The sequence below is a fragment of the Corylus avellana genome, chromosome ca11 (assembly GCF_901000735.1).
Source record: "Corylus avellana chromosome ca11, CavTom2PMs-1.0".
NCBI classification, from domain to species: domain Eukaryota; kingdom Viridiplantae; phylum Streptophyta; class Magnoliopsida; order Fagales; family Betulaceae; genus Corylus; species Corylus avellana.
This window is the reverse complement of record NC_081551.1, coordinates 19,108,481-19,126,817: the sequence shown is the minus strand read 5'-3', so window position 1 is coordinate 19,126,817 and position 18,337 is coordinate 19,108,481. Positions and strand designations below refer to the sequence as shown.

General features: G+C 37.1%; 1 protein-coding gene and 1 long non-coding RNA gene across 3 annotated transcripts; one reads left to right on the top strand and one right to left on the bottom strand.

The window, feature by feature from the left end:
* Positions 1–1,910: 1,910 nt before the first annotated feature.
* Positions 1,911–5,352, bottom strand: LOC132166589 (uncharacterized). 2 transcript variants are annotated; one of them, XR_009438579.1, is made up of 5 exons: positions 4,857–5,346; positions 3,674–3,802; positions 3,381–3,544; positions 2,881–3,012; positions 1,911–2,225 (listed from the first exon to the last, which is right to left on the bottom strand). It is a non-coding gene; the product is annotated as an uncharacterized LOC132166589 (long non-coding RNA). The 2 variants fall into 2 exon arrangements; XR_009438578.1 differs by having other exon boundaries at positions 2,881–3,544; positions 4,857–5,352.
* Positions 5,353–5,375: 23 nt separating this feature from the next.
* Positions 5,376–16,812, top strand: LOC132166588 (uncharacterized). Its single transcript, XM_059577435.1, has 2 exons — positions 5,376–6,058; positions 15,360–16,812. Exon 2 carries the CDS (start codon positions 15,394–15,396, stop codon positions 16,717–16,719), a length of 1,326 nt encoding a protein of 441 aa, XP_059433418.1. The 5' UTR covers positions 5,376–6,058; positions 15,360–15,393; the 3' UTR covers positions 16,720–16,812.
* The last annotated feature ends 1,525 nt before the right edge of the window (positions 16,813–18,337 follow it).

The following is an 18,337-nucleotide window of genomic DNA, read 5'->3' as shown; positions in this document are numbered from 1 at the left end:
TTGATATAAAAAAAAAAAAAATTGAAAATTTTTTGAAGTGAAGACACAATCAAAAAAAGAATTGATACGGCGGGCCAGTGTAACAATTAGATCAACCAACTCCAAATTTGACCAGAATAACACCATACTCAAAATCAAAAAAAATAAAAATAACAAAAACAAAAACAAATAATTCACCTTGCCAATTGGATCTACGAGCAAACTATCTTGGATTTGGTTATGAAGAAGACGAAATTCTTCGTTAGGGTGTGAGAGTGAGAGAGAGAGAGAGCGTAGTGGTTGTTCGGTTTTAGGGTCAAATAGGGCTACAGGGGATGAAAGATATTTTTGCTATTTAAGGGAGATTGACGTAGTTTGAAGGACATCAGTATTTTAAGGAAGATATATGTACCTTTTTTTTAAAAAAAAAAAAAAAAGACGATATTTTTGTTATTAAGGGAGATTTAATATGAGAGAAAGATTTATTTGATAAAAAAAAAAAAAAAAAAATGACCTTGAAATGTTTTTCACTATGACAAAAATATTACAATAAATTCCATAATAATAATAATAATATTTTTTTTTCTTTAAGAAAAAAAACTAAATTTCCACAACTTGGTTCAAAAATATTACAATAAATTTGATAATAATAATAATAATACTTTTTTTCTTTAAGAAAAAACTAAAAAAAAAATTAAATTTCCGCAACTTGGTTTTTAATTTTAAAAGTTGTAGTATTAGTATTAGTTTTATTATTTTATTAACAAAATTTTCGTTACAGGAACATTGACAATTTTTGGTATTTAAAAAAACATTATCTAAACTGAAAATTTGAGAGAATATTGTCAATTGAGTTGTTGTTTGAAGATGGTATTTAGACTTTCCCCAAGAAAAAAATGATTTAAGTGAATCTAGAGTAAATCCAGTAAATTCAACATAATTATATGCTGTCAATTCAAATGCTAGGTATTTTTATATAAAAAAATAAAAACATTACAGAGAAAACTTCACTTTAGATTCCTAAATTATCACTCGTTTTGACATTCCCCCAAAACTTTAAAACTTCTCAATTTGGACCCTGAACTTTAAATTGCAATCAATTTGAATCATGTTAAAACCCTTAAAAAGACAAAATTGAAAGCCTTGTTAAGAGAAACACTGAGGAGAAAGGACCAACAAGATATAGAAAGAACCATCAGTATCAGCTTAAAAAGGCAAAGGGAATGGCATAATGACTATCTTCTATGAATAAGCAAGGACTGAACTGGTTTACACCTAGAAAACCAAGTACACGGATTACATGAACCAAAGAAACTTGCTTAAAACAACAATACAGTATTTTATTAGAAAAAGGTCAAGGTCAAGAACAGGGGCAGAATGAATCATTGGAGTGACAATGTAACTCTTCATGTTAAAGAAGATTAGAAGTATAGATGTACAACTTTACACCAACACTTAAAAACTTAGACAGAAAGCAATTTAGAGCAAAAATGGAATCCACGCAACTTTCACAAATTTAACTTTTGCTCACATAATTTACAAGATCTGTTCTGCATGTACTGTCGCGTTACTCAATAATCCAGAGGGGTAGGAGTGAGGAGAAGGGAAGAAACCGAAATGATTTTTGGACAAGAGATGGCTAACATTAAGAGAATCATAAAAGACTACGTTCAAGGACATAGGTTCATAGGTTTTGGTTCAGGAGCAAGTCTATGTTCAGATACACACAACCCCAGTCTTTATACATAAAAGACAAGATTTCGTTACCCGGTCTTGATTTTCTACGCTTACATTATACATTCCACCATAACCAGAAGATATACCACTCACAACCATGTAGAGTATGACCCAAGATAGATTACCAATAGACTTCCCAAGTACCTTTAGTATTGCCAAAAGAGACGGATAGACAGACAGCACACACACAGAAATAAAGGAAATAAGAAGCAGATATATATATATATATATATTAACAACCAAAAGAAAGAAAGAAAAAAAAAAAAAAAAAATTCAATCTGTGGACAAATTTCAGTTCCTATGAAATGAATGATTACAGGGTACCCATGAGGAATCTCCCAAGTACTCATGCCACGTGAAGAAAATGAGGCTATGTGGTCACTGTAGTCAATGCCAGCAACACCAATGACATCACTTTGGTCTGCTGGATTGTTTAAAGTGCCATAAAGTGGTCCATCATTTCCAATTGCCGAAACCATAATTATGTTATTTGCTGTTATTTCCCAAACCTAGAGAACAAAGCAACATTAACCTATGTAAAAGGGGGAAAAAGGCGATTGTGACAAAATTAATCTAGCAACCAAAACATAATTTGTGAATATCAGGTAGTACTACTATTAGCATTGTGATGGAAGTAACTGCACAGGTATTACGTTAACACATAACAGGCCATGTTGAAAATAACACGTTTATTATAGATGATTATGCTGATATGATTCTTCCAGTTTTTCAATGGTAAGTAAATAAATTAAGGACTCCATATTACCCCCAAACAGAGTAAATAAACTATGCAGCAAATAGGCAGGAGAGCAGGCTGCTGATACAGGGGAGTTCATCATGCATTGGTTCAGGGGGTAACAGTGAAAGGAAAAGTTTGGGGGTGAATGGGTCATCGGATGTGGGTATGTCTTTGGAGAGCTCATCAGCTCAGAGGGTCAATTATCATTTGGGTGATCGGTTTTGGCATCTGGTGGTAGATGTTGGACAAAAGAACAACATGCCCTTTTTGAATTCTTGCTCTGGAACCCATCTGGCCCTCTTGGAGAATGGGGGTGGAGAAAGTAATACATTATCTCCATTTTTTTTTTAAAAAAAAAAAAAAAAAACTAGTAAATCCAATCTTATCAAGTCAGTTATAGACATAACAAGCCAACACCATCTTACCTTCTCAACAAACGGGAGATCCAAGTAATCAGGTCCGCCTGTACTCAAATTCAATACATCCCATCCATATTGGTTGCAACGGCATAGTTGAACCAATCAAGGAACCATGACGTGTATGCTACCTGCAATAGGCTGAATAAAATCTTCTCACAATCTCAACAAGTTTTCTTGACAAAATCAAAATTAAAAAAAATAAAAAAAATAAAAAAAGTAGCCCAATAAACATATTATGTACTAAATACAAACTTCTCAAAAACTCCTGAAAACAAATTTTAGTGAACCATTGAAAGATAGATTCAGTCATTTTACAAGTCGTGCTTGGCTTTCTCAAACTTAGGAGTACTTAAAAATCCTATGGATAAACTGCAATTCAGAATTACACATAATGATTGCAGAACTTGAAACCGAATATAGAGGATAAAAAGTGAGACATAAATGCAACTTCAAGTCGGAATGGTGTACATAGAAAACTAAATATAAGAACACACAAGCAGTAATACCAGTAACAATGTGCATTAGTAAATAAGCGAAAAACATAAATCATCTCGGTATCTGGAGCAAAACCAAGACACTCTGCATCTCCACCAGCAATAACACCAGCAACAAATGTCCCATGTCTGAGATTGTCATTTAGCGTATCCTCATTTGTCCAGTTTGTACGCTCCTGAACACAACCTCAAAACTAGTAAAACTCCTCCACTAAAAGCATATCTAAAGTTTGCTTACAATGGAAATAAAGGCACTAAACATAAAAACAAAGAACACTCCAAAGGATTCTCCCTATCGGTAATACCTTGATATTACGAAAATGTGGGTGATTAGCTCGAATGCGAGTGTCAAATATGGCCATTTTGACTTTTGCACCAGTATACCCTTTTGACCAAAGAACTTCCGCTCCAAACAAGGAAGTAACTTGAGATCTCTGCAACCATAAAATGGATGTTGGAGCATAAGAATACATCCAGAACTTGAAAGGCCATGTTCTGGGCACATCAAAAAGAAGTTATCCATGTTCTAGTCTACATCCATAAGCAGCAAAAGAATGTAGATTCTTGTAAATATCTGACCTCAATAAATAAATTTTCACAGCGTTCAGAGTTGTGTATTTGGAAACACGACATGTATGATGCAAAAAGGAACAGAAACACTCGCATTAAAAGCTTCCAACACCATAGAAACTACATATATCATAAGAAAGAACCAATGACAAACACGAAGTTGACAAATGCTCCATATCAATTACCAAGAATTTGGCCAGCATCAAATTTCATATTTTTCACTAACTAATACACATGGGCTCTTCATATCTTGCAAGTAACCAAGTTGAAATTTCATTTTTCCCATTTCCCAATTCCCAAATCTCCCACCAACCAAACAAAACCCAAATTTCAACGATAAAAGACAAAATTACCTGCATGGTGTTAAAAGCTTTTGACACAAAATCTTAAACCAGCAGATGGACAGACCAAAGTAATACATAAACGCATAATCAAGCCGACATACAACCCTTATGGAACTTCTTTCTTTAGCACATGATAAGCATTTACTTGATTAAAGCATTCTATTGACCTGAGAAAATCAATATAACACTAAAATTAATTATGTATATTCAGTTGTATGCAATAAACCTCCACATATAAAATTTTAGAACACTAACATATACCAGGACCCAGTCAACCAAATTACAGAGGAACTTCATATCTAATAAACCTAAGACTAACAAATATAGGAAGAATATTCTTCTTAAGTTGGAAGCTATGACATTGGGCGCGTCACCACGGCGTAGATATGAACAGCATATGGTATCATAGGTTCTATATTGGGCAACTAACGGCTGTCTAGCTACCAACACTTGTTCAGATATTTAGATCAAAACACCAACCGACATTTATATTGCAAATTAAACAACTAGAAGCAAATACATTATAAGCATGAATTGAAAATCCAAAATTCAGAAGAGATTATATGAACAATACCACTAATCAACAAAATTTCGTCAACTCCCTTCAACTTTAGTGCTCCTCTGCTTTCTCAACGAACCCGGCCTGGTACATGCTTCAAGATTGGCCACACACACACACACAAAAAAAAAAATTTGGAATCAAGTTATATTAATCATGCAGTCCGTAATTCACGTATCAATGACCGTCAGATTAAATTCATATGGTGGTGATATCTCTAAATTATTAGAATAATTTACCCCCTGCGGATTAGATCTGCAACAAATTAAACCTCTATTTGAACGTTACATATATGATATTTAGGGGCTAAATTGTTCAAATTGAAAATGCAAGGATATGTTGAATTGCAAGGGTGATATTTGTTATTTTTCCTTAACTTTTTTACCATTTTCTTTTTCAGATTTTGGGTACAAATACAATGAACGGAGAGCGTTTCAAATAATAATTAGGTAATCAAATTCACTAATCTCCATCTTTCCACTGCTTATTTATCATAAATAAATCCAAACCATATGTTTATTCAGAATTAGTCACACCTTTTAATCTAAAACTTAACGAGGACAAACTAGAGAATAGAGTGCAAAATATAAAGAGACAACCTCGGAAACTCTGCTAATCTGTTTTCTCCAACTAAAAAATAACCCTAAGAAAACACCGGAAATGACAATAAAACTGAAATTCTGAGACAATTGTAATTTTTTTGGACCGGCATAGAAATCTAATAATAAATTCATTTTCAATATCCAACAATCGATATGTAAACTGAGAACAAGCGGTGAAGAGTGGAAATGGTTGCCTGCAAGTGGGGGTGAAGGCACCGGGGACGCCGAAGAAGAGGATGACTTTTTTACCGGCGGCGTGGGGGTGTACGGACACATATTGGAGCTTGTCTTCCTCGTCGAAGTAGGAGAGCGTACCGTCCGTTAATACGTCGCCGACAGCAATCGGGGCCATTGTTTTTGATCAATGGAGGTGATGTTGAAGAGGAGAGTTTGTGATCCGATGGTGAGTAGTGTGAGGGAAACGAATCCTCTCCGTTTCGGGTAGGGCAGCGGGTACCCGCCCCGCCAATAAGCCCAAAAAGCAAAAAAAAAAAAAAAACCCTACTTCTATTTCTCTCGCGCCTCCCTCTCTTTCTCTCGCCTCCTTCTAGAAAAAACCCAGCCTTCCTCTCTCTCTCTCCTCCCTCTCTCTGGCCGCTCCGTCTCAGCTCTCAGGTATCTCTCTTTCATTCTCTCTCTCACTCTCTCTCTCTTTCTCTGGGCAGTGTTGATTATGTTAGGTTGATTATGTTAGGTTGCAGTATCTCTCACTAAAAGACTTGCAGTGCTTTTATTTATTTATTTATTTTAGACTTGCGGTGTTGATTATGTTTGGTTGGATTTTTGATCTGTGACTGACGGTGAAAAAAGTGAAAATTATGCTTTACTAAAGTTTGAAGCTATTTGGAATTTGACATTCAATATTTTAATTTTTGTAATTCACTCCAATTTGTCAAACAGTTACAATTCGGTCATTCCGTAGTAAAGCGTGTTTTGTTTTTTCTAAAATACCCCTATCCCTGTTGCTTCTCCCTTTGCCGCCGGAGTTAAGGGGTTCATGAGAAAGAGCTTCTTAGTACCCTTCCTACTGATCTCCGGCGAGAAATCAAACGCCATCTCTGCCTCTCTTTAGTCTGACGAGTAAATTTGAAATATAAATTAATTGAATTAATTTAGAAGCTCAAAAGCTCATCCAAAAGTCGGAATATTGGTTGTTCACAGCGGCGGAATATTGGCCCCAACTCACGGAGGAATATTTGTTTGTTCAGATGTCGAAGTTTTTCAACCAAAAGTCGTCGGTGTCGGGGAAAATCCCGTCGGCCGAGACCCCCCGTGGGTCTGGCTAGACCTAGGCGGGTCGTGGCCAGACCCACGCCTGGACCAGGCTACCCGTGACTGTGAGAGACCAAGCTCGTGTTGTGCGAAAGGTCACGAATCTCTCACACAATCAATCGAGCGGAACAAACTAGATATAGTGTTTTTTTTAAAAAATAAACAGCAATAACAACAAGAACACAAGATTTACGTGGTTCGGCAACTTGCCTAAATCCACGGTGCAACAGTAGAGAGATTTTACTTATTCAAAAGGGGAGACAAAAAGAGTGTTAAAACACTCACAAACCCAAATCCCCAAATACACCAAAGTCTTCCTCACACTCAAAACAATACTGGTTCTTCCTAGTTTCTGCAGAGCAATACAAATTTTTTCAATCTCTACAGAAAAACCAGCACACTCTCTCGACTCCTTGCAATGAAAACCGATGGATATTTATAACCATATTGTACAAGAAGTCAAAAAACAATGGCTTGCTCCTTTTGTTGACAAATGAAGAAATAATGAAGGAGCTAATGCAGTTGCTTCTTTTGTTGACAAAAGGAATAACTAAAGAGTTAATGCAAGGCTAAGTGCAGCTACAACTCTTAGGTGCAGAGAATTCATTGTTGGAGAAGGCTTCATACGGTGTAATTGGAGAAGAGGAGCATGACAAGTTTGACAAAGAGACAAAGTCTTTCCTTTTTGACTACTATGAGCCAATTTTTAAACAATTCTCCACCTTGGCGAATATTCTCTACTTCACTGTTGCACTCCCAATTTGCTTCAAATCTTCACGATATTGGCTAAGCTCAAACAATGTTTGAACTTAGCTCCAGTAACCACATTGGTTAGCATATCTGCAGGATTATCTACAGTTCCAATCTTTTGAAGATGAATGTCTCCTTCTTCCATAATTTCACGAACAAAATGGAAACGGACATCGATGTGTTTTGCTTGAGCATGATGAACTTGGTTCTTCGCCAAATGAATAGCACTCTGACTATCACACAAAACTTCCACATGCTTCTGAAAACTACCCAAGTCCTCAATCAAACCATGTAACCAAATTGCCTCCTTTATGGCATCAGCAATTGCCATATATTCAGCTTCAGTAGTCGACAAAGCAACTGTAGTTTGTAAAGTTGACCTCCAGCTAATTGGTCCTCCTGCTAGTGTAAAGACATAACCTGTTGTAGATCGTCTTTTATCCAAATTACCAGCATAGTCCGAATCCACATAACCAACTAAAATTTGATCAAGTCCATTCTCAACTCGTTCAAACTTCAAACCAACATCTACAGTACCCATAATATACGATAGAATCCACTTCGCTGCTTGCCAGTGCCCTTTTCCTGGATCATGCATATATCTGCTCACCATACTGACTGCTTGCGAAATGTCAGGCCTCGTACACGCCATAGCATACATCAAGCTACCCACCAAATTTGCATATGGAACATGAGTCATGTGATCATGTTCCTCATCTGTACTCGGAGACATAGCGGCACTAAGCTTGAAGTGCGGCGCCAATGGAGTAGTTGTAGGTTTGGTATTATCATCCATACCAAAACGCTTCAATACCTTCTTCAAGTATTGTTTTTGAGTTAGGCAAACAATACCCTTCGACCTCTCTCGAGTAATCTCCATACCAAGAATCTTATTGGCTTCTCCAAGGTCTTTCATTTCAAACTCATTTTTCAACTGAGCCTTCGACCTATCAATCTCCACCATACTTTTACATGCAATTAACATATCATCAGCCTATAAAAGTAAATAAATGAAAGTACAGTCTTGTAGGTTGCGAAAATACACACAGTGATCAAATTGGCTTCTTGTGTACTTTTGACCCATCATAAATTGATCAAATCGCTTATACCATTGTCTAGGAGATTGCTTCAAACCATACAGTGATCTGTTCAGTTTGCAGACCAAATTTTCCTTACCAGCAACTTTGAACCCATATGGCTGAGTCATATAAATATCTTCTTCTAGGTCCCCATGCAAGAAAGCAGTTTTCACATCTAGTTGCACTAGCCCAAGATCAAACTGAGCAACCAAAGCCAATAAAACACGTATGGAAGAGTGTTTAACAACTGCAGAAAACACCTCGTTATAGTCAATACCTTCCTTCTGAGCGTAACCCTTGGCTACCAATCTGGCTTTGAAACGAATGTCATCTTGCTCCGTAGAACCCTCCTTCTTGGTGTATACCCACTTGCACCCAATTGCCTTCTTTCTTTTTGGTAGTTGAACCACCTCCCAAGTTTGATTCTTGTAAAGAAACTGCATCTCCTCACTCATGGCTTCCTTCCACCTAGCTTTCTCTGAGTTGCCAATTGCCTCTTTGTAGGTTAAAGGAATATCATCTTCGGTAATTGGTAGTGCATAAGCTACTGTGTCAGTATACCGAGCTGGCTTCCGTATTTCTCGCCTTGGTCTACTGACTGCAATAGAGTCAGGTTGTTGTAGAGACCTTTGGGTTGGGATCTCTTCTTCAAATTCATTTGAAATCTCATCTTCGGTCTCAAGTGGGAAGTTTATCTGTTCAGGTTACACAAATACTTTGGGATCCTTAAGCTCCACCTGCTGCGTAGTCTTCCCTGTAGAATGATCAGATTCTTCAATTTGAGAATTCTCCACCTTGCATTTTCTGACCATTTCATCTTCATTGAAAGTTACATCTCGGCTGAGAATAACTTTCTTCAACTCGGGACACCAGAGTCTAGATCCCTTCACGCCTGTGCTAAATCCCAAGAATACAGCTTTCTTGGCTCGCGGATCTAACTTGCTATCTTTGACATGGAAATATGTTGGGCAACCAAAAACATGCAATTTATTATAATCATTAGCCGGTTTACCTGACCATACTTCAATAGGAGTTTTTCCATCAATTGCAGCAGTTGGCAACCTATTTATAAGGTGACATGCATAATTCACAGCCTCAGCCCAAAACCTCTTGCTCAATCCGGCATTGGACAACATACATCGTACCTTGTCCAGAATAGTACGGTTCATGCGTTCTGCCACCCCATTCTGTTGCGGAGTCCTATTGACCGTGAAGTGTCTGACAATCCCTTCATCCTGGCATATCTTCAAAAAAGGATCCGATGTGTACTCACCGCCATAAGGTGACATGCATAATTCATAGCCTTAGCCCAAAAACTCTTGCTCAATCCGGCATTGGACAACATACATCGTACCTTGTCTAGAATAGTATGGTTCATGCGTTCTGCCACCCCATTCTGTTGCGGAGTCCTACTGATCGTGAAGTGTCTGACAATCCCTTCATCCTGGCATATCTTCAAAAAAGGATTCGATGTGTACTCACCGCCATTATCTGACCTGAGTCTTTTAATTTTTCTGCTAGTTTGAGTTTCGATCATTTTCTTCCATGTCAAGAAAATTCCCAAGACTTCATATTTATGCTTCATGCTGTACACCCAAATTTTCTTGGAAAAATCATCAACAAAGGTAACAAAATAATGTTTACCTCCCAATGATGGAGCCTTCGTAGGTCCCCAGACATCTGTGTGAACATAATCAAGAGTCCCTTTTGTGTTGTGAATCGCTGTGCCAAACTTGACTCTTGTTTGCTTGCCCAGAATGCAATGTTCACAGAATCCAAATATGCCTGTTGTGGCACCATCCAACAGACCTTGCTTCACTAGCCCTTGCAAAGCCTTCTCATCTACATGACCCAATTTCATATGCCATAATTTATTTCTATTAGGGATTACCTTTTTAGAGTTGTCAGAAATTGTGGAAGCTGCTCCTATAATGGTAGTCCCTTGCAGATGATACAAATTATTCTGTCGAGTAGCTTTTATCACCACCAGTGCACCAGAAATCACTTTCATGATTCCATTCTCCATACTGATTTTGTAGCCTCTCGAATCAAGTACACCCAAAGAAATCAGATTTTTCTTCATGTCCAGTACATACCGAACTTCTTTCAAAACTCTAGCTGTTCCATCATGCAACTTCAACCGGATTCTTCCTATCCCTTTCGTCTTACAATCGACGTCATTTCCCATAAGAACCACTCCACCATCAATCAAATCCAAACTAGAAAACCATTTCTTGTTTGGACAAATATGAAAGGTACAAGCTGAATCCATTATCCACCCTTCTGAATGACAATGAAAAGATGCTCCAGCCAAAGCAACATCTGAATCTGAATCTTTAGTTTTCATGCTCACCACATTAGCTTTATGCTCCTTGCCCTTAGCTTGTATTCTAGGACAATCCTTCTTCCAGTGGCCTTTCTGACGATAGAACGCACATTCATCCTTCGCAAGAAATTTCCTATCTGATGAAGTGCCTCTTTTCCTTGAAGCAGAACGGTTCTTACCCGAGGGTTTCTTACTTTCAGATCTGCGTCTTACTGTCAAGGCCCCTGACGTTCCACTGTGTGCCTGCTTATCCTTCCTTCAATACTCATCGTTCGTTAGTGCATTAGATACATCATCAAATTTAAGCGTATCTTTACCATACATTAAAGTAGTAGCAAGATGTTCATATGTATCCAGAAGCGAATTAATCAACACCACAGCTTTATCTTCATCATCAATTTTAACATCTAAATTTTGCAAATCAGCAAGTATTTTATTGAGATTATTCAAATGCTCTAGCATAGAAGTACTTTCAACATACCTAAAGCCGAAAAACTTCCTCTTCAAATAGAGCTTATTTTCGATGCCCTTGGTCATATACTTGTCCTCTAGCTTGTTCCACAACTCCTTTGCCATAGACTCCTTCATAACAAAATACTTCTGATCCTTTGCAAGAGAGAGCCTGATTGTTCCACAAGCTTGACGATTAAGCTTTTTCCAATCTGCTTCTAACATCTCCTCTGGCTTGTCCTCCAGAGTCACATCAAGTTCTTGTTGCGCCAAGACATCCATAACTTTGCATTGCCACATGTCGAAGTTATTTCGTCCATCAAACTTTTCAACATCGAATTTTGCATTCGAGACAACAGATCTCACCAAAGGTGCAAGTCCACCAAATTTTGGAATTCCACCGGATTTCGAAGTTAATTCCTCCGTCGTCGTGGTATTCCAAATTTTTCAATAAACACTATATCACCCAAACAATTGCCTAGGTTGAAACCCAAAGCTCTGATACCAATTTGTTGTGCGAAAGGTCACGAATCCCTCACACAATCAATCAAGCGGAACAAACGTGATATACTGTTTAAAGAAAAAATAAACAACAATAACAACAAGAACATAAGATTTACGTGGTTCGGCAACTTGCCTACATCCACGGTGCAATAGTAGAGAGATTTCACTTATTCAAAAGGGGAGACACAAAAGAGTGTTAAAACACTCACAAACCCAAATCTCCAAATACACCCAAGTCTTCCTCACACTCAAAACAATACTGGTTCTTCTTGATTTCTGCAAAGCAATACAAATTTTTTCAATCTCTACAGAAAAACCAGCACACTCTCTCGACTCCTTCTTGCAATGAAAACCGATGGATATTTATAACCATATTGTACAAGAAGTCAAAAAACAATGGCTTGCTCCTTTTGTTGACAAATGAAGAAATAATGAAGGAGTTAATGCAGTTGCTTCTTTTGTTGACAAAAGGAATAACTAAAGAGTTAATGCAAGGCTAAGTGCAGCTACAACTCTTAGGTGCAGAGACTTCATTGTTGGAGAAGGTTTCATACGGTGTAATTGGAGAGGGCTTGTTTTGAGCATTTTTGAGCATAAAGGCCAGGGGAGGTAAAATAGGGCTTGTTTTGCAAGGTGGATAATACGGGTTGGGCAGAGCAGGTGTTATGAATCTTGCAGTGTTGTTTTTTCATGGAAAAATTACACTTTACCTCTTAAAGTTTGGGATTATTTTCAATTCGATATCTAATGTTTCAATTTTTGCAATTTACCTTCCCAAACTTGCTAAACATTTGCAATTCAGCCATTTCATCAGTTAAAGCCATTTTGACTGACGAGCACGTGATCACTTTTTTTTTTTTTTTTTTTTTTCTAAAATGCTCCATCCCTGTTTTTTCCTAAACCAACCAAGAATTTGAATAACCAAGCTGCAGACATGAAGAAATGGCTTTGTGGGGATGTGAGCAGCATCATGATTGTCACCATATATATATAGCGATTGGTTGGTTTGGTTTTTTAGCTGGATTTGATGAAAGTTTGGAGGCCGCTATGCCACTTTGTGAAGTAAGAGGAATGTGAAGGACCACCTTTTTTTTCACGGTGATTGTTTGGAGTCCGCTATATCTACTTGAATTTTATTATTATATTAAAATTTGATAATTAAATTTTTTGATAATTTTTTAAAAATTACTTCTCGTGGAATATTTTGCATTAAATCTAGTGAATTTTATTAGTTTTATCATGTCATTACTATTTTTATTTTATTTTATTATTATTATTATTATTATTTTCAAATATGGGTTATAGAAAGTTAAACAGAGGATAAGAAAAGAATAAGAATCTAGATGTGGCCTTGTGTCAGTGACTTAGTGTGTGGGTGAAACACTTGACAAAAAAAAAATACATAAATAAAAATTGGTTCTTAAATCTAGGTGTGGCCGTGTGTCAGTGACTCAATGTGTGGGGTGAAACACTAGACCCAAATAAAAAGAAGAAAAAAAAATTAAAAATAGGCGATTTGTGGGTGGGGTGGTGAAGAGTGATGATGAAGAAAGCAATTTGTCATTATCTTTAGTTTTTTGGGAAACTTCAGAAAGTTTCCCTGAATTTTCAGCCGTTTTAACATATCCCACCTGAATTTTCAAAACTCTCACTTAGACCCCCTGAACTTTGGTTTTCTCTCATTTTGGACCCTTTTAACGTTAAAGTACCAATTTTACCCTCAACCAAAACTACGTCGTTTTGCACTCCAAAACTACACTGTTTTGGGCTTCAAACTACATCACTACCCAACCCAAAACGACGTCGTTTTGAGCATAATATTAAAAAAATAAAAAATAAAAGAAAAAGCAAAATAAAAAATAAAAAATAAAAAACGAAATCGGGGGTGGCTCTTGGCCAAAATGGGGTGGCCAGACCACCCCATTTTTGGCCAAGAGGGTGGCTCAGCCACCCCCTAGCCGGTTTGGGGGTGGTCTGGACACCCCCAAAAGGCCACAAAAAAAAAAAAAAAAAAAGAAGGAGGGGGGGGGAGGGGGAATCGGGTGCATTTGGTTTGCAGCATTCAACTAACTCCTTATTGTGGTTGGTTTGTTTTCAAGAAATCCCTCAAGATAACTAATTCACTGAAAGATACTCATTTTTCTTAGGCACTACTAGTCATTTAATTGTGTTTAGTTTATTTTGCAAGTAGTTTAAATTATGAGAAATGTTAAACATCTCACATTTTTGTTTCAAAAGTTGGTTCCCAATTGATGTGTTACCATCTCATAAGTTAGTGACACACTTTCCAGAATAATAAATTTCATAGTATGGTAACACATCATTTGGGAATTAACTATTGAAAAAAAAATTTGGGATGTATAAAACATCTCTTAAATTATTATGTGTTTGTGAAGTCATTAGATGATGATTTTTAATAGTTACTTTGATCTTTGATTTTTGTTTTTGTTTTTGTTGGATAATTTGATGAATTTGACTTGATTAATTTATTTGTTATTCTTTTGGTCTGTCTTGTTTCACATAAATAATCATATAGGTACCAAAATATATATATATTTTCGATCTCGGACCTCCTAGGAAAAAATTCCTGGTTCTGCCCTTATCGGTACATCCATTATCACAATGATCTTCTAGCAAGCAAACCCCAAAATGCTTTGCACTTCTAAAAATCGATAGGGGAAATTATCCTTTCTCCCTATAAACTACCACGTGATGACCATTTCCTTCCATCAACTATTAACTTTACATTACAATTTCATTAAACTACCATTTCGTTATTAAAACCCCCATTCCGTCCGTCAAGGTTGTTAAGTTGGATGGTCAGCCCATCAAGTGCGTAAATAGTACTTATGAACAGTGTCATGAACAGTACCTATGCTATGAACAGTATGGTTGATCGCCCGACTTAACGGCCTTGACTAACGGAATGAGGGTTTTGGTAACGAAATGGTAGTTTGATGGGGTCGTAATGTAAAGTTGGTGGTTGATGGGGAAAATGGTCATCACGTGGTAGTTCATGGGGGGAAAGGATAATTTACCCAAATCGATACCTTAAAAGATTAAAATCTTTAGAGCATTTGCACATCTTCTCTTAGATTTTCCTTAAATGTAGGGAATCAAATTACTTTTTACTTCATTATTCAAATAAACCCTACAATAACTTTCCTTATCCTTTCCTTAAACCATTTAAATATTGTTTTAAATAAATGCAAGGGGAAAGAGAGAGGAAATATATATATATATATAATGTTAAGAGAACCAAAAGTGTTGCCCACGTGATTTTTTTTAGGAGTTTTTCATACATTTAGAAAATGAAATTATATATAAAGAAGCTGTTGTTAATAGTGTTTAGGGAGTCCAATATCATTTTTTGTCCTTGTACTTTCATGTCAAACAACTATTATTGGTTTTATAGAAATGGGTTTTGATAAAAGTAGGTGTTTTTTTTTTAATTTTTTTAAAGCATTTATATAGCATTTAAGCGTTTCTTATTTCTTTGTTTCTTCAAATCGCTCTCACAAATCTTCATCAACAGGGTTTTGCCCGCGCGTCTGGATCGCGAAACAAGAATGGTAAAACTATTTCCTTCTTTTGGTCGTTGCTTGCAAAGGCTTTTCTGTTATGGTAGTGATAATCCTTGGAACCCTTTGAAGGGTCTACCACTTGTGCACAGACTTTCCTCCTCCATCCCTAGACAAACCCTTGTTGGTAGACGTACTGCCAGTAATCATGTATTATCATACTCTCCATGGCCCTTGGGTTCACTGCGATGTTTCAGTCATAATAATACTAGTGAAGATGAAGATGGTATCGCATTGTCCCCATGTCTGATGACTCCTTGGTTTTGGCCTCAACCATTGAATAAGTTGGCAGCTGCAGGCCAGAAGATTGTAACCCTCGATTATCCAAAGGATGTAGCATTTGAAGAGATTCTGGGATCATCTTCACCAGGTTGGATTGCCGTTACCAATGCTGTTAACGGTGATATTGTACTTATGAATCCCTTCACTGAAAAAATTGGTAAGGTCTATCAGGCTACTCCTCCTCCAGTTGTTAGGCTTCCACCTACGAGTACAATGCCTCAAATGGACATAATCATAGAGCATTGGAGAAGAGACTGTATAGAGAATGAGTTACGAATAGAAATAAGCTACGATGATTTCATATCTAACATCGTTTGGTCATCAAACCCCATGTCCCCCGATTGCACCGTGATGGTTGTATATGGTCCAGATAGGGATGTTGCATTCTGTAGACCTAGAGACAAGTCGTGGAGTGATGCCTGCTTGGACTTGGAATATCGAGATGGTTATACGAAATTACTAGTGTATTCCACCAAGAGCAAATTGTTTTATACCCAAAGGTTCTACGGAAGAACATTTGAAGGTTGGGATCTCCAACAAGCTTCTTGTCCTAAGATGATTCATCGTCTTGATCATACTAATTATAAATTTGGTCCGCCTACTCGAAAATTTGAGTACTTGGTGGAATCCTTGGGAGATATTCTTCTGGTTGCCAGGTATTTAGGTCCGCCTACTCGGCCCCCTTCAAAGACACATAGATTTGATGTTTTCAAACTTGATTTCCAACAGCAAACAATGGAACGTGTGGAGTGCCTTGGTGATCGTGTCTTGTTTGTATGTATGAAACACTCATTTTCTGTCTCGGCCCAAGACTTCCCAGAGTTAAATCCTAATTCTATTTACTTTACTCACGATGATGTGGAATATTGGCCTGAATCTTATCAAACCAGTGATGGCTATACGTCAGACCGCAAAGATTATGACATTGGATTTTACTGCTTAGAAGATCATAGCATCACACCCCTTTATGACATGGCAGATGGTCTTTGCGTTCCAGGCTGTTGGGTCATCCCGAAGCCTCCATATATGTAAACTGATCAAGAAAAAAGACAATTTATTTTTTTTTCTCTTATGAACATTATTTCCATTTTGCAAGTTTCATTAATCTATTCATTCTTGTTGTTATGGTTGTTTATTCAACATACTACCATATTCTTCTTTTCCTCTCTTTTTCATTTAAATATCTAATTTCCTCAAATACTATGGAGTTTTTTTTGTATAAATTTCTTGTGGACAATTTAGTTTTTCTTTCATTGTTTCTAGTAATGAATGAAATGCATTCATTCATCATTTATAGAGGCTAGGCTTTGATGTGCCTCTTTTAGGACCCTTTAATTTGGATCATTTAGCCATCTTTGTTTCAAAGCCCAAAAGAGTTGCCAAAGTGATCATTTGGTATAGTCAACAGTGTAGTGCTTTCCTAACTGATCATTCAAATTCACGACGATTGTCATCATATATTAGAAAGCAATAGATAGTCACCAATGCTTCAACTTGAGGCTCATAATATATATATATATATACTCAGATGCTCTCATTGTTAAGGATATAAATCCTTCAAAATAAATGTTGATTTTGTATTCTCTAAATCAAGAGATTTAAAATCCGATCAACAAGGAACAAACTTCAATTTTTAGTTCCAATCGCAAGGTAGCTTCATTTTTAACAACAGGGAATGATCATTCCCATTCCTAATCCGAAAGGAAGAAGAAGTGGGTGATTCTTTAAATGAAAATGGGGTGGGCTCCTAGAAACAAACTCAAAACAAACTAAAACAATACAAAAATAGTTACAAAATGTAGAAAATTAGTCAAACAAGTGACCTAGTCCTCTTAATTGGCTACTCAAGGCGGTTACAGAAACAAAAAAGTCATAGATTAAGGTGAACCTATATGAACCTCTACTTAGAACCAGCAACAACTACTGGAAAGAGACTGAAGTCGAAAATGCACTATAGTCGTTCGATGTAGGGACTGCAAGAAAGAGAGGAACTAACACAATTTTGATTTCAAAAGTCTTCACTGTAAGATCAAGTTGCCAAAGAGTTAGGAGACAGCAGCACACAAAACAAACAAGCAGCAAAATTAAAAAAAAAGAGCTGAAAATTACAAGGAAAATAAAAATACATGGAAAATAAAGAAAACTGTAAAAAAGCCCACTGAGCAACAACTTGAACGGAGGACGGGGCAAATGCAAGCAAGTGGGAGAGCTTCTGGCAGCAACTTGGAGGACACATTGTGGCGCATGGTGGCTGGAACAAGGCAATGATGGCATCAACAGAAAGCTGGGAGGCTAGGGAAGACTCTGGTCTAACACATCAGAGCTGAGGAGGAAGGGCTAACAGATTTGGCTTGAAAAAATCCGGAGTTGAGAACCACCGGAGAATCAAGAACGACAATACACAGGGTGGAAAACGGCTAGAGGGGGCAGATCAAACAAGGCGAAGTAGGAGGAGGAAGAAGGAATGGCGGCACTACTGCTTGAAGTATAAAAATAAAAAAACCCTTCTCAGAGAATAGAGCGTTTCCAACATCAATCATCAGTGTTGTTAGTAGGTAATAAACATTTTCGATATAAAATTGCTGGTTGAAGTTGCATTCCGAATCCTTGCTCTCCATTTGAGAAATTAATTTCAATTCACATGCCTGGG

Bases quoted from the DNA above. Each gene is read 5' to 3' on its own strand.
- LOC132166588 (XM_059577435.1), top strand. From the start codon at position 15,394: ATGGTAAAACTATTTCCTTCTTTTGGTCGTTGCTTGCAAAGGCTTTTC.